General features: G+C 41.6%; 3 protein-coding genes across 4 annotated transcripts; 2 read left to right on the forward strand and 1 right to left on the reverse strand.

Moving 5' to 3' along the window:
• The first annotated feature begins 562 nt into the window (after positions 1-562).
• Positions 563-3,190, forward strand: lmod3 (leiomodin 3 (fetal)). Its single transcript, XM_034590157.1, has 3 exons — positions 563-1,062; positions 1,211-2,827; positions 2,984-3,190. Exons 1-3 carry the CDS (start codon positions 775-777, stop codon positions 3,029-3,031), a joined length of 1,953 nt encoding a protein of 650 aa, XP_034446048.1. The 5' UTR covers positions 563-774; the 3' UTR covers positions 3,032-3,190.
• A 495-nt stretch (positions 3,191-3,685) lies between these two features.
• On the reverse strand, positions 3,686-8,171 carry LOC117764424 (PRA1 family protein 3-like). Its single transcript, XM_034590192.1, has 3 exons — positions 7,878-8,171; positions 6,597-6,814; positions 3,686-5,105 (listed from the first exon to the last, which is right to left on the reverse strand). The coding sequence occupies exons 1-3, from the start codon at positions 8,057-8,059 to the stop codon at positions 4,930-4,932; spliced, it is 576 nt and encodes a 191-aa protein (XP_034446083.1). The 5' UTR covers positions 8,060-8,171; the 3' UTR covers positions 3,686-4,929.
• A 1,085-nt stretch (positions 8,172-9,256) lies between these two features.
• On the forward strand, positions 9,257-15,474 carry LOC117764866 (NEDD8-activating enzyme E1 catalytic subunit-like). Of its 2 annotated transcripts, none has more exons than XM_034590956.1 (18): positions 9,257-9,395; positions 9,490-9,528; positions 10,517-10,640; positions 10,750-10,830; positions 10,935-11,017; positions 11,432-11,512; positions 11,602-11,645; positions 11,737-11,801; positions 11,914-12,069; positions 12,712-12,814; positions 12,940-13,050; positions 13,224-13,277; positions 13,882-13,918; positions 14,006-14,087; positions 14,182-14,282; positions 14,785-14,848; positions 14,937-14,991; positions 15,080-15,474. In XM_034590956.1, exons 1-18 carry the CDS (start codon positions 9,376-9,378, stop codon positions 15,166-15,168), a joined length of 1,389 nt encoding a protein of 462 aa, XP_034446847.1. In that variant the 5' UTR covers positions 9,257-9,375; the 3' UTR covers positions 15,169-15,474. The 2 variants fall into 2 exon arrangements, with proteins under 2 accessions (XP_034446847.1, XP_034446849.1); XM_034590958.1 differs by having other exon boundaries at positions 9,296-9,395; positions 9,490-9,552; positions 15,080-15,463.
• The last annotated feature ends 381 nt before the right edge of the window (positions 15,475-15,855 follow it).

The following is a 15,855-nucleotide window of genomic DNA, read 5'->3' on the forward strand; positions in this document are numbered from 1 at the left end:
CTGCCCTGTGCTTTTATAATCCTCCAAACTAAAAAACACACAAAACGCAAATGAGAACATAACTTCTTCGGCGTAGTTAGTGAACTTAGAAGATTTGTTATCACTGGACAGAGTTCGGTTTGGGTTGTTTCCAGTCTTTATGCTATAAGCTAAGCTAATCAGGTATGAAACATAAAAACAGTAAAAACCTTTCCTTTAAATTTCTATTATTTCTTGTATAAATAAAACTTCCAGGGTGTCATTTATAAAAAAAAGCTCTCACACTGTATCAAATTTACTTTTGAGCTGTCTGAAGTCAGACGGAAGCAGCATCTTATTCTCTCCAGCTGAGATAATCCATTTCCTTTAAGAAAAACTATCCTCTAGCTCATGTGTTTGTTGCTGTGCAGCACATCAGAGTCCCCTGTCTTCTAGAAAGCTCTGTGTGCACTGACGACTCCCCCCCCCCCCCTCCCGCCAGGCCCATGAAAATGCTCCACCTGCTGCTGTCAATCCTGCACTTTCCTCTGCCTGAAGCAACTGTCATCCCAAAGGGACTGAAAGAAGAATGTTAGCATGTGTTTCCCCTGCTTGCAACTTAAATATCTTCCATGCAGTTCACAGGGTTTAATTTTAGACTCTGCATGAGGCGGGCAGCAAACCCTTTCTAGCCGGAGTCAAAGCCAGAGCCTTCCCACTTTGCTCTGCCCTGAGTCATCGATCCGACAGAAGCTATCCTTCCTTTTGATATCAGGAGAAGCACACAAATAAGACAACAAACTACAGAGCGCAAACATGTCCAACGGCAGGGAGCCCGATGAACTCAACGAGGAAGACATCGACGAGGATGAACTCCTCGCTATGCTTTCGCCCGAGGAGCTTCAGGAGCTTCAGAGTGAGATGGATGTTATTATTGCCCCAGACGAGAGAGTGCCGGTCGGACAGAGGCAGAAGGACCAGACAGAAAAGCCTCCGACTGGGACGTTCGACCACAGATCCCTGGTTGATTACCTGTACTGGGAGAAAGAGTCCAAACGCATGCTCGATGAGGAACGAGTCCCCGCTACTCTGCTGCCCAGTGAGGTAAGAGGCCAATGTATATCTATCTATCTATCTATCTATCTATCTATCTATCTATCTATCTATCTATCTATCTATTGTTCTATCTATCGTTCTATCTATCTATTGAAATGGTTCCAATCTAGTTGTTCTGATTTATTGTTTTCATCAGAAAACTTTGAGGGAAGAAGCTGAAAGCAAAGAAAAAGAAGAAAACACAGACACTGTGAACTATGAAGAGTATGAAGTGATAGAGGAAGTCATTGAAGAAGAAGCTGAAGGTTCTGAAAACGGAGAGGAAATCATTGAGGAGATAATCGAGGAAATTGTTGAAGTAGTTGATGAGACCGACGAGAAGGACGAAGAGGAGGAGGTGAAGGAGGAGAGGGAGGTGCAGCCACCGGTGAATAATGAAGAACATGAAAATACAGACAAACATGTGGATCCTCAAGATAACATTGTGGAAACAGTAAAGGAAAACAATTCAGATGGTGATCAGCCTTCTCCAGATGCAATGGACAAGATGGAGAGCTTAGCCCCAGAACCCAGCACATCACCCCTCGAAGAGAAAGAGGAAATAAAAACGACAGACTCTTTGCTTCCCAAAGATGCTCCAGAGGCGCCGCAGATAAATGAAACCAGTGATAAGCTCCCGCCGAAAGAAGAGAGAAAAATTAACAAATTAAATATCCCGAAGCTGTCTCTGAATAACATAAAAATGACATCAAGACCTTCAGGAAATGAGACGAACTTGGAGTCGACGCTTGACAAGATCCGCAACAACAACCCCTCAATCAACGAGGTAAACCTCAACAATATAGAAAACATTCCCAAAGACATGCTCTTGGAATACGTCAACGGCTTGAAGAAGAACAAACACGTAAAAACTTTCAGTATAGCCAACACTGGTGTCGATGAAAACATAGCTTACAATCTGGCCAACATGTTACGAGAGAATCGCAGCATCACGACTCTGAATATCGAGTCCAACTTCGTCACGGGGAAGGGAATCGTAGCCATCATCCGCTGCCTCCAATTCAACGAGACTCTCACGGAGCTGCGATTTCACAACCAGAGGCACATGCTGGGTCACCACTCCGAGATGGAGATCTCCCGTCTGCTCAAGGCCAACAACACCCTCCTGAAGATGGGCTATCACTTTGAGCAGCCGGGGCCCAGGATGGTGGTGACCAACCTCTTGACCAGGAACCTGGACCGTCAGAGGCAGCAGAGGAAGGAGGAGCAGAAGCAGCTGCAGCTGAAGGAGAAGAGGGAGCTGATGCAGATGTATGAGAACAGTCTGAACCTGCCTCCTGGTTTACTTCAGATGCTCGGGTACATACCGCCCATAGAACTCTTGCAGGAGCACGGGCTCGTCCCACCCTCGGCAGATATCAGCGCTTGGCCTCAAACACGCCCTGAGACAGAGCAGCCTGAACCCCAGAAGCAGCTCAATCATAAAGGCATTCCCGAACAACCCAGCGCTGAACCAGCAAACCCTTTAAGGGACGTGCAGCTGAAGAGGACGCCCAAGAAACGCGACCCTTTTCTGGACCAGGACCCGAGGGATAACAGGAGAGAAGTGAACCCTGGTTTCCTACTGAGGAAGACTCCCAGGGTGAAGGAGGCGGACAGCGAAGAGGTGACAGATGAAAGACCCAACCTGACTAATGTGATTAAGACCTTGAAGCCTATCCCTCGCAGACGGCTGCCACCCAAAGTTGACGTCACACCACGCGATCAGCTCCTGGGCGCGATCAAAAAGAGCAACGTGGCCTTTCTCAAAGCTGTGAGTGTCTGAAAGTCCGTACTCTGAGATCAGAGGAGAGAATTTATCATTCACATCAGTGTAAATATGTCAGATGTTAACTGCTTCACTGCTGTCAGTGTTCCAGTATTAATGATATAATACACACGCTGACTTTATCTTGTTCCTTTGTTACAGGTGCCGCTCCCCAAAGCCCTGGAATCAAGTGAAACAAGTCTCCTCTGAGGTTATGACTTTAACTGTACGTCTTCACCATATTGTTTATTTAAAATAGTTTTAGTAGAGGTTACACCATACACACTCAGATGAATTATGTTAATCAAGACACACAAGAATAAATGACAGATTTTTGTTCCACTGTTGTGTTGTTTCTTCACTAAATGTTGCAACAATTATTACTTACTATAATTAATTCATATTATAATCAAGTGAGTAGGTTTGTTTAAATTGATTAAATGTCAGATTCTTCAACGTGGAGCAAACCTGATCATGTGTTGCCCTTTCAATATAAAATATATATTTTACTTTCGCACAGGGAGTCGTTTCCTCTTCTTCCTCACTTTTCCTATCATAACTAAACAGCGCTGTGTGGCACTGGTGTCAAATTGAACATTCCCAGTGAATTGTTGCTGTTAGTTTGCAGTGCAGATATGAAAAAGGACAAATTACTCTTGTTTTTCATACAGGCAATATTTGAGGAAAGGCCATTAGTCCTAACGAATCAATGCCACATGGATCGTTTGTCAATTTTAATTTTCAAGCGACACCGTGTACAACACTTTCTGTTAGTGTCTTTTATTCACTGACATAAGCTAAACCAGAATAACCACACACAAAAATCAATATACTCACACTGACACCTGATTGAAAAACAACTGCAACATAAACCAGGTTCTCTTTAATGTTTTTACACGGGACAGCTGTGTGTATGGCCAGTTCTGTGAGTTCATCATCACTTTTCAACAATGAAAAAGTCACATAGAAACAGAGATAATATGCCGTGTGTATAATATAGCATTCAAGAACAATCTGAACTGCCACGTGTGAGGTCAGCATGCACAAACTGTAGTCAAGGCGTGAAAATGCAACAGGGAACGACTGCTTTTACTATCAGGAAGAAGCAGTTTAAGATAAACATATTACAGATTACAAATTTATTAGCTTATATTTATTTTTTTGTACAAGGAAAGGCAATTTTGGAGAAATAGCATAATATGTATCTAGTCCAGAATGGTGGTAAATTAATGTTTTATTTTAACTTAATCTCTATTTTTGCCACATTGCCAAAGTTATATATAGATATATACTCTGTAATCTGCAGCCACTTTATACATTTCTGCATGCTATAGTATGAAAATAAAGATACATCAAAAAAACAACAACAGACATCGTAATAACATGACATAATATTCAAACAATAAAGCCGAACTTGCCATTCATTTTTTTTTTCTTTCTTTAATTATTGCATAGCTGTGGTCAGAGGGGGATACACCAGCCTGTACGGTCAGGAACGCTTTTTATCGACAGTAATATTTTAAACTCCAGGATTTATTAGTCAGCCAATACCGTTACTCTAGAAGCGCACTGGTTTCAGATCACTATTCATACAGCTCCTGGAGAGTCGAGATATGAGTTATTGCTCTTCAGTAAGCAGATAACAGGTTCGTTGGTGCTGGAGAGAAAATGTAACATGCTCGTTTTGAGGTAGCAAACTGAAAGGGTCTGACTTCTTTTTTTAGAATAAATATAATTGCAATGTGTTGAAACATTCAGGTTTTACTCAAAGTGCGTTGTCAACAAGGGAATTTGTCGTTTTGGGGAATATTTTTGGAATACTCTTTGACACAGAAGTGCTCAAACCTTTGGAAAATCTTTGGCGCCCATTGCCTCTCAACATCCAGTGCACAGGGGGTGATTGTGCAAATCTGCCTAAGCATCTATTACAGTTTAAACTCAAACAAACCTATATGAGAAAAAGATAAATGGATAAAAAGTATGGGAATGCAAACTCCGGGATATAGAGGGGGGAGGATAAAAACTTGATACGTGGGATAATGCTGAGGAAATGTTAATCCATTGTGTATATGACATTTAATTCCCTTGGCACACTCGACTATAGAGCCTCACTCCTTCAGTTTGCTCTCAAGAAAATCCTGAATCTTGTTCATTTTCACCTCCTGCTGATCCAGGAGGTCCATGATGATGCCCATGGGGGTTTTCTTCAGCCCGACGCCCTCAATCTTGTTCTCCAGTCTGTTCTTCATGTTGCGCAGTCTCAGAGAGGCGTGGATCAGGATCACTACCGAAAAACAAGCTGTTGTTATTATTTATATTCACATGTAAAAATAAAAATAAAAATACATATATACATGATTTTCTCGGGGAAAACATCTTTGGAAAATAAAAAAACAAAACGTGATACTGCAGCAACCCCGGGACTTGACGGCAGGTGTGAGGGGGACAGACATATCTTTTATTTCAACATGTCAGGCAGACGCTGACTGCATGACATCAGGCAGTAATTGTGGTTCTGCCCGGATCAACAACACATAGCAACCCATCAACACAAACAGCAGTGGGCAGGCTTCTTGGGATGTGATCAAACTCCCTCGTCCATGTGCCACAACGTTGGAGCAGCTATATTTGCTCCGACGACCCAAACCGTCAATTATCTAAACCGCTCTGCTGAACTCATGACTCCAAATCCAAAGCTGTATCTCCCGTCTCCAGATCAGAACCTAACCCCTGCTGTGCTGACATTATTTCCCAGTCTGGGTCATGAGTGAAAGCAGATCAGTGATACTGCTCGTACTGTTCAATCCCTAAAGTGAGTCAGACTGAGAGCGTTCGGAAAAACTTGTTCACCCACAGGAGAAACCTCAGCCATGAGGCCCTGCGTGACTCACCACCCCCAGTTACAGTTTTCGTCTTGTAGCGTTAGCCAACACATGTGTGCAATCTGCTGTAGGGACGGAAAGTTACAATTTAAACAAAAGCAGTAAATCGCTACGGAAAATGTAGTTAGATATAAAATATAGCATCTGTCTCCGTGTTCACTGCAAGTCAAATAACCAGTGATACTCAGGGAACTTGTCTGATGAGGCTAAGTTAGAAGATCTTTTGCATTTTGATGTGAAAATCACAGGGATGCAAAAGATACAGAGAAGAAATAAACTTGGGTTTGGTTGAATTTTTTAACAGAATGCTGAAAGAAAGATGATTGACAAGGACTAACTAATAAGTATAAAACAAACTGGGTGGCACTGAGCCTGCACATATTTTGAGCCTGCACGAGTTTTATTTTTTCCACCAAAACAGCCTGCCCATTAACATTTGGCATGAAACGTCCAATTCCTTCAAGTAGGAATTTATTTGCTCTCTTGCTTCTTAGTTTTCGGTTTCTCCACTTATTTTACTGAAATATTTCATTTCATGGTCGGTTTTTATTGTGTTGTAAATTGTTTGGTTGCCACTTTTTAATGTGTTTGAATGTTTTAGACAGTTTAATGAAATTTTACATCCAGCATCTGCTTTATCTAACATATGAAATGTGATATTTTGATAAACCTTGTATTATTTAAATTATTGTTGTTGTTAATTACTGAGTTAAATAAGAAACCTGGATTTTAATATCTCAATGTTCGAAGTATAATTTACATGATAATAACTTACGGCCTTGATCCTCTTCTGTAGAACCTTAACAGAATCTGATTAAACACTTTGGTGACTGTGACATCTGACAGGCCCCCGTGGTGATAAGAAAATGAATATTAAATGTGCGGAGACTTACACAGCAGGGGGAAGGTGATTCCGAAGATGAACACCATGACACCACCACACAGCGACAGCACAAAGTAGCTGGTGACCATGACCCCGATGACAAACAGGGTGGGGTTCTTCCTTTTGAAGTTCTTGATGGTGGCCTTGTTCTCTCCTGCCCACACCGAGCCCCCGAACACCAGGCCCACCACGGCTCCTCCCAGGAACATGCCGAACGGGTTCAGGAACCTGAGCAGTGAAGCACAAACATGACATGTGGAACCTCAAACAGGATGCAAGCTCTTTCTATTTAACAGCACAACCTGCTGGTGGTAAGAACAATGACTTACTTCCTGGCCAGAGCTGAATACCTGCAATAAGGCCTGTACTCGTCAGAACTGTAATTTCCTATTGATCTAAGAATTATTGAGCCACAACCAGCTAACAACAGTGATATGTGATCATTAAGAAGCTAATGCAGTAACAATGATCCCATCCTACATATGTAACATGAAACAGTTCAGAACGCAGCAGCTGTGGCTTCTCACTGGTCTTACTGGTCTCACTGGCTTCTCTCCATTGGCTCTCCTCCCGTTTGAGAATTGATTTTAGGATTTTATTACTGATCACTTTTTAAAGCATGCCGGGCGTCTGGCTCCGGGCTACATCACAGAATTGTTGACCCCTTGTGTGCCTGCACGCAGCCTCAGATCCATCAGGGCCCGGAGGCTTTGGAACGGCCTACCTGAGGAGAGTCAGTGACTTCTTCTAAAATCACTTCTTAAAACCCATTTTTATAGACTGTCAATGTGTTTTTTATTGTCATATTACTGCTCTTATGTGACACAGCTATATATTTATTCATTTCATTGTTTCCCACCACCTAAACGTGTTGTCCTGCCTCCTTCTCACACATTGCATCCTGCTGATTGTTATTTCTCTTATATTTACTTTTCCTGCTTTGATTTCGAGGCACTTTGTAAACACTAAAAAGTGCCTTGTAAATAAACTTTATTATTATTATTAGTAAATTCTAAATAAAGGGGACTGAGGATGTGGGTGATGTGAGTCAGAAGCAGTGTTTACATGACTATTCGTGAATATTATAAAAGAAAGAACATGTTTACAGGCCTGTCAAAGTAAATGTCAGAAAGGCAGAGACTTCATGGCATCATAGCCTGAATGCTGGCACAACAATGGCTGCAGACATACCATGCATGGGTGTGTGTCTGTGTGTCTGTGTGTGTGTGTGTGTAGGGCTGATGAAGCATACAGAGCCACAGATGCTAGCTGTGTTAGCACACTCACTCACCCGACGATGATGAAGACCACCAGGGCCACAGCGAAATAATTGGTCTGGTAGTACAGCAGGTTGCTGATGACTCGGTTGTTCCACTTCGTCAAATCCCCGAAGTCCGGTTTGGCGAACCGGTCCGTGCCGGGGCAGAAGTCGTCCCACGGTCGGAGGGGAGCTAGCTCCATCTTGGCAGCCATGGTTTCAGCGTGTGATGAAGAGACACACGAACACAAACATACCCGCACACACTGAGGAGAGGTGTTTGCACGGAACAGCTGACTGGCTCCGGAAGGGGGGGGAGCAGAGTTATCGCTCGAGATCTCGCGAGATCACACGTGCTTAAAGCATCTACAACAACAGGTTGAGAACAATCATGTAAACATATGTAAGGAAAAAGATTTTACAGGAAGAAGACGTGAGGGATCTTATGGAAAATATATAGTTATACACAGTCATTTTGGCATCAATTAGAAATAAATGCATTTTTTAAAAAAAGGCCTGCGTTGGAGAATGTGCAGCAGACAAACTTTTACGTGATCCATTTTCCATTAGACCACTTACATCCTGTACATATATATTCTTCATTATCATAACTCACCTTAACCGTTCATAATCTGTATTTATATTTATCTGCTGCTTTATTCATCTGCTGCTACCTGCTCCTGTGCATATGTTCTTCAATCACCTTAAAGGTTCAGTGTGTAGAATATAAGTGACATCTAGTGGTGAAGTTGCATGTTGCAGCTGAACACCCCTCACCTCACCCTAACCCTTACAAACATGAAAGAGAACCTGTGGTAGAGTTCAGTTGTCATAAAAACTCAAATGGTGTTTAGTTTGTCCAGTCTGGGCTACTGTAAAAACATGGTGGCCTCCATAGAGAAGACCAAAGTAAAAATAAGTATGAGTATTTTAATATAAAAGGCCCATTCTAGGGTAAAGTAAACAACAATTCGTACAATTTAGACGAAACACACTAGTGAAAACATCACTGTGATTAATTTATATTCAGTTTCTGCCAGTAGATCCCTTTCCCTTAAATGGTACACACTGAACCTTTAACTCTATAACCTCAATGACCAGTCATATTCACTACTCTTACTTTATAACTTGAGTAGACTGCACTGGTTTTAAACCAACCGTGGACATTGCACTGAAGTCATCGTTGTTTTCTTTTCTTGTTTTTACTTGCTGTCTTGACATGCTATCTGTGCCTCAGAATTGTCCTCTGGAGACAAATACAGTTCTTTTGAATTTGAATATATCTACATACATGTGGAAAAATGCAAACAAATGCATTTGTGGAAAACTATTATCATTCATTCATTTTATTTTTTACACCATTTGAATACACTGTTTTATTTTCATGCAACACATTTCACATGTTGGATTATTTGGTGTGTCTCTTTAAATACTTCCCCTGCACCTCCACCACTTCCGGGTGTCGCGAGCTCCGCAGCTTTGACGCTCGTGAACGCGCCAGTCACAATCGAGGACATGGGACCGTGAAAGAATGGCGGATGCCGACGAGCCGTAAGTGTGAATGGAGGAGAAAACCCCACTGATTGTTACCTGAGTCTGACCGTCACGGTCCAGCGTCCTCACGTGTTGTCCTCTGTCCTTCCAGGGAGAAGAAAAGAAGGCGAATAGAGGACCTGACTGAGAAGTTAGTGACGAATGCGAAATGAAGGTCCGGGCAGCAGAGAGCAGCTTCTGCTGGGCCAGGAGACACCAACACACACCATTCAGACCATTACCCGCTTGAATAAACCAGTCAGATGTTTGGGCTAATGTTTAATTTACACTGGGAAGCCGACAACACAACACTGGGACCCTGCTCTGCTGCAAATACTGCAGCAACCTGCACATTGTGCCTGTGCACTAATGCTACACCACACATGAGTGCACAGCAGGGTCTGAGTTGTTGTTTTCAATTGAATATCCCACAATGCAATGCACGAGTGACATTGATAATAATAATAATCTTTATGTAAGATAAGATAACACTTTATTGATACACACACACTGGGGGAATTCAGTTGTTACACTAGCAGACAGGTCAGAATGAGGTAGACAAGAGAATACAAGTATATACAAAAATGCAGAGTATGTACATGATATACATCTTTCACTGTAGTGGTTTGTGTAGAAACGTTTTAAAGTAATGTGCAGTGGCACAGGATGGTTGCACGAGCAAGTAGAAAAACAGTGTGCACATAAATACAAGGACATATTGTGTTGTGCAAAAAGTTATTCTCTGAGAAATAGTGCAAATAGTGTGAGTAGAGTGACATTAGAAATAAATACAGTGCAGTATACAATGAAGGACTTTATCAAAACACGGTTACAAAGTTGTAGGTGCAGGACGAGACGTTCACTGTCCAGTTTTGAAAGATTAATGCATAGCCCTCCATTGACGGCTAAATAACGACCCCCCCCCAGTAAGTCCAGGTGATTGCGACCAACTTACAGTTCTGCAGATTGCTGGGTTATCATGAATTATAGGAACATATTAAAGATTAATTGGCCAGTTTTAGTGGTTTTCTCTCGTTCAGGAAATTTCTACCTGGAAAAATGAGGAAATAAACAGGGAGAAAGGCCCTTGTGTAAGTTATAGTACAAGTTGAGTGTGTCTTGGTGCGTTGTGTGTCCAGAATGGCTGTAGATGGCGGACACAGGGACAGTGGTTGTGACTGGGACGGCCGGTGGAATCATGTGAGGAAGTTTTTGGAGCGACCCGGCCCGTTCACTCATCCCGACTTTGAGCCGAGCACTGAGGTGACACAGAAATACCTTCATGAAGCAGAAAGCATGCCGTTCATATATCAGACTGAATCTACGTGTAGTGATGAAGTTCTTTAAACATGCCGATGCTTCTTTTTGTCAGTCTCTGCAGTTTTTGTTGGAGACCTGTAAGATTCTGGTCATTGGCGCAGGAGGACTCGGATGTGAACTTCTAAAAAATCTGGTAGGAAGTAACTTTGATCCACTTCACATATCAATGTACTCACTTGACTGTAACCTGAGAAAATCTATTGTGTTAGTCCTCACATTGTCTTGCTGTGTTTTAAGGCTCTGTCTGGGTTCCGCCTTATCCACGTGGTTGACATGGATACCATCGATGTGTCCAACCTCAACAGGCAGTTTCTTTTCAGGTGGGCTCCACCTCGGTTTTTACTTCTCCTTACAATCGTTTAATATTTGACAAGTTTAGCATATGAATAAAACATTTTGTTCCTAATACGGGGGGATTTGTGAGGTAGTCATTAATATCTTAAATATGATATTAAAGCCTTATAGTCCTCAGTAACCACGTCATTTAAATCTATGACATTAATTAAACTACGAGGGAAGTATTCAGTCCCCTAAACAAAAGTAGCAAGATTATAATATTTTCCTGTAGATTGTGGTAGTAAATATCATGAAATCAAATTCTTAGATGACTAACAAGTGCCTAAACTTACATGTACTTTCTTTGCCTCTTGGTGAATGAGGCACTGGATTAATCCCTGTGATCAAACCTCTTGTCTCGTCTGCTCTGTAATTACCTGCTTTATACTTTGATTCAGGCCCAAAGATGTCGGACGACCGAAGGCAGAAGTGGCTGCTGACTTCATCAACAGACGTATCCCTGGATGTAAAGTCATCCCGTATCCTTTTCAACAGCAGTTTCCACAGCAACACAGACGTAGTTAAACCATCTTGATCATGATTTTCATTCCTTATCAATAACACGCAGCCACTTTAAAAAGATCCAAGACTTTGATGATTCTTTCTACAGGGGTAAGTGCGTTTCTCTTGCATGCATTAGCAGAGTTCACCTAAATAAACACTTCATAGGTTTAAAAAAAAAAAACTGCTCTTGACTTTGCAGAGTTCCACATCATTGTCTGTGGACTGGACTCCATCATCGCCAGACGCTGGATGAACGGGATGCTGGTAGGAAAGAGAAATTAGATTTTATTTTCACTGTTTGTTTTTACTTGATTTACTTTTGTGTTTCAGAAGACAAGCTGTGTTGAGTTATTATTTTATTGCTGCCTTTTATTAGATCTCCCTCCTGAGTTATGACGACGGGGTCTTGGATCCCAGCTCCATCATTCCGCTAATAGATGGAGGAACAGAGGGCTTTAAAGGAAACGCCCGTGTCATCCTGCCCGGCATGACCGCGTGCATCGACTGCACGCTGGAGCTCTACCCGCCACAGGTCGAGTCTACTTACACTAATACTGTCTCTGTAAAGAGTCATTTCAATACAACAAAGGGAGGAATGATAATTTATCAACCTTACAAAAGCGTTTGCAGCTCAGCGTGTGTTTTTGGGAGAGGGAAAGAATTTGGTGGTGCAGAGGAGGTGATGTTTTACATTCTCACCTACAGCAACAGCAGTTTCTCGCGGGGGGGGGGAATAAATGACTTGGGGCATAATGCAAAAATAGCTACCAGAATAACAAGGCACGGAAAAAGAACACCATCAACAGAAACTTGCAGAAAATAAGAGAGAAAGAATTGTTGCATACAGGTGCTTTCTTGGAAGAAGCAGTACCAGGATAGCAGTGACTGTTAAAGGAAGGATAATTTAGTTTTCTCTCTCTCTCACACACACACACACACACACACACACACACACACACACACACACACACACACACACACACACACACACACACACACACACACACACACACACACACACACACACACACACACACACACACACACACACAAGAAAATAATGAGGAAAAATGGATTTAAAATGAAGTTGGGATTTTGACGTGAGCATGTTTCCTCTCCCAGTGCTGTCAGATGCTTTTCTGTTTGACCTTAATTTATATTTTACAATCCACAGATTAATTTCCCCATGTGCACCATTGCGTCGATGCCAAGGCTTCCAGAACATTGCATCGAATATGCCAGGATCTTACAGTGGCCGAAAGAAAACCCGTTTGGAGGTGAGCTCCAATATTCTCTCTTTTTTTCCTTTTCTGCCGTACCACACAGGTATAAGTCGTGCAGCCTTGAACCTGTGATCGTTATGAAATTACAGTCTAACAAGCCACGTCTTCTCCGTCTTTAGATATCAGCTTGGATGGAGACAACCCAGAACACATCCAGTGGGTGTTTGAAAGAGCCCAGGAAAGATCTGCAGAGTTTTCCATCACAGGAGTGACTTACAGACTCACTCAAGGTGAACACAGTGATGAAACTAAATAACAGCCATTATATTCAAAGCTAATGCGCCACATCAGTCTTTTTTTTAAGTGGAACGGATACATTTCTCACCGTAATTGACAGCTCTGGTTCTCAAGTAGCTATAATACTGTGATGGTGTCTAATCAGTGTCTGTTTCTTGTGTCACAGGAGTTGTGAAGAGGATCATTCCTGCAGTGGCATCAACCAACGCTGTTATCGCTGGTATGAAACTTTTTTTGTGGCAATAGCTGTTGCTAGGAAGAGATGTCCCCAGTTTTGTTATATTGGAGCAGCTATATATTACATATATTCAACATTCCTTTCGTTATATGATGTTGTTTAAGTAATAAGGTTATTTTACTTTTGGGCGGTATTGTAAATGTTGCTTTATGTGTATATTGTTCACTTAAAACTGATGCAAAAGGACTTGTGCTGCTGCTGTATAATGTCAGTTAATTGCACTGTCCACATGTATTTTAAGGGGTGATATTGACATGTTGGATTCAAATACATTTATACTTCTGGTTTTAAACACATAATAGAAAAGAATGCAGTTGGCTGAGCCGCCTGTAGTTACTGTTGTGACATTGGTAAAGTGGCACAATTAGTGTTTACACCAATAATGATTCCGATTTACCATAACTATAAAAACATTGTGTCAGATTTTATACATAAGAAAACAAAGTATGCCTCTCGATGAATTTTGATCCCAAAATATTGGCTTTTATATATTTAAAAGAAAACTTAACAACATTCTCAATTATGACTTATTGTACAATTACACAGCTCATTCAACTGGACATCATTTTGCTTCTGTTCTCCACAGCTTCCTGCGCCACTGAAGTTTTTAAAATCGCTACAAGGTCGGTAGCAAAGAAACACATCCTGATTATCTCATCTCAATTATCTGTTGATTATTTTTTAAATAAACGCAAGATTTTATCTTTCAGCGCCTATATTCCTTTAAATAATTACATGGTCTTTAATGACGTGGATGGACTGTACACCTACACGTTTGAAGCTGAGCGAAAGGTTTGTTCTGCTCATATTGAAACGTATGAAACGTTTGTGTCATTTCTCCGTACAGAGAAGAAACAGTTTACTCTGCATCCTCTTTGGTTTGCAGGAAAATTGCTCAGCATGCAGCCAGGTGCCTCAAGATCTCCAATTCCCTCCTTCTGCCAAGTTGCAGGAGGTTTTAGAGTACCTGACAGAGAACGCCTCCCTGTGAGTATTCAGAGAAACACTTTTCAATGCTTCAAGAGAAACGACAGCTCGCCTCCTTTGTTCTGCCACAGTTTCAAAATGAACTAAAACATTTTTACAGAGATCTCCAACTTGGTGTTTTGCTCCATTGCACCACTGTATAGCCGTGCGCAGTGATGTTTGCCACATGCTTGCTCGCACGAACGTCCATAATGTTTTTCCTGTGCACCCAGACAGTCAGATCCGCAAGTGGCATGTTTCTCACGCGACAACTGTTTTACTCTTTAGTCTCTGTACCCGTCACAATTAATTCTGTTGGGAAACGCTTCAAAGAAAGTGAAAAGTTCCTGGATTCACCCATTTATGCAGATCTGCTCCAAAATGTAATGGGTTCTTACTTGGACCATTTCCCACTCCTCCACAAAATGTCATTGGAATCCATCCAAAACAAACAAACACTGATGAAAACACAACCTCCTCGGTGGAGATAATCATGTTAGGATTGTGTTTAAATGTTTTCCAGACAAATGAAATCCCCGGCTATCACTACGACTCTGGAAGGGAAAAATAAGACACTGTATTTGCAGGTAATCTTCATCTTTCTGAATGATTCGTGGTGTTTGGTCACTTTTTATCACCACCTATAATAACACTATGCTTCCTTTTTAATTCCAGTCTGTTAAATCCATCGAGGAGCGAACCAGGCCAAACCTCTGCAAGACTTTGAAAGGTAATAAGAAGAGATGCTCCAGTCGGATCAAACGTGACCTTTCGACCTGCTGAGATTCACAGATCAGTATTTTTTTCCTCTGACACAGAGCTGGGCTTGTCGGACGGACAGGAACTAGCCGTGGCAGACGTCACCACACCACAGACGGTTCTCTTCAAGCTCAATTTCACCACCTGAGCACAACGCGCAGCACTGACATCGAATGGGCCGAAGCATCTGAGACGGGTGTGACATCTCGAGGTCACCGTGATGTGGCGGCAGCACCTTTTGATATGATTATGATGTAAATGAGTCCAGTCTTACATGTGGAACGGGATCGGTTGTTGGGAGAAATGTTTTTTTGTATTTGTTATGTTGTTTACTCCTTTGTGTAATTGACCCGTGCTGACTAATATTCTTGCTATTTACCTGCAAGTCAAGTGATGCGATTACTGATGTGCGCTCTGCTCTAATAAAGTTTTATTATAATGGTTGTAAACAAAGCCTATTTCACCAGAAGTATTAGTTGTTTTCTCCACTCAGATAAGATAAGACAGTTCTTTTCATTCATTCATTAAACATGTTCAAACTAAATATATGAATAAGAAAACTACTGAAGACAAATAAACAAAAACAAATCCCAGTGACATAAATTCAAGAAGGATAAAATAATCCTTTATTAGTAATTGATTGATTAATTTCTGTGTCACAGCAGCAAAGGAGGTATGTAAAAATACGAAACCTGCATCTTAAACACAAGAAAATAGAAATAGTATATAAAATGTTAACAGAATATATAAAGTGTAAACCGGATATAGTTATTGTGCAAACAGAAAACGAGTATTGCACAGTGGTGGTAATTCTTATAGTTTGGAAGGTCGGACC

The sequence above is a fragment of the Hippoglossus hippoglossus genome, chromosome 7, assembly GCF_009819705.1.
Source record: "Hippoglossus hippoglossus isolate fHipHip1 chromosome 7, fHipHip1.pri, whole genome shotgun sequence".
Classification (NCBI taxonomy): domain Eukaryota; kingdom Metazoa; phylum Chordata; class Actinopteri; order Pleuronectiformes; family Pleuronectidae; genus Hippoglossus; species Hippoglossus hippoglossus.

What these genes read in the sequence shown, in the direction of transcription:
- lmod3 (XM_034590157.1), top strand. Translation starts at nt 775, where the DNA reads ATGTCCAACGGCAGGGAGCCCGATGAACTCAACGAGGAAGACATCGAC. An exon ending in CTACTCTGCTGCCCAGTGAG is followed by an intron (nt 1,063 to 1,210) that starts GTAAGAGGCCAA and finishes TGTTTTCATCAG; the next exon opens with AAAACTTTGAGGGAAGAAGC. An exon ending in ACGTGGCCTTTCTCAAAGCT is followed by an intron (nt 2,828 to 2,983) that starts GTGAGTGTCTGA and finishes CCTTTGTTACAG; the next exon opens with GTGCCGCTCCCCAAAGCCCT.
- LOC117764424 (XM_034590192.1), bottom strand. Translation starts at nt 8,059, where the DNA reads ATGGCTGCCAAGATGGAGCTAGCTCCCCTCCGACCGTGGGACGACTTC. An exon ending in GTGGTCTTCATCATCGTCGG is followed by an intron (nt 6,815 to 7,877) that starts GTGAGTGAGTGT and finishes TTCACTGCTCAG; the next exon opens with GTTCCTGAACCCGTTCGGCA. An exon ending in AATCACCTTCCCCCTGCTGT is followed by an intron (nt 5,106 to 6,596) that starts GTAAGTCTCCGC and finishes GTTTTTCGGTAG; the next exon opens with TGATCCTGATCCACGCCTCT.
- LOC117764866 (XM_034590956.1), top strand. Translation starts at nt 9,376, where the DNA reads ATGGCGGATGCCGACGAGCC. An exon ending in ATAGAGGACCTGACTGAGAA is followed by an intron (nt 9,529 to 10,516) that starts GTTAGTGACGAA and finishes TTGTGTGTCCAG; the next exon opens with AATGGCTGTAGATGGCGGAC. An exon ending in CGTTTGAAGCTGAGCGAAAG is followed by an intron (nt 14,088 to 14,181) that starts GTTTGTTCTGCT and finishes TTTGGTTTGCAG; the next exon opens with GAAAATTGCTCAGCATGCAG.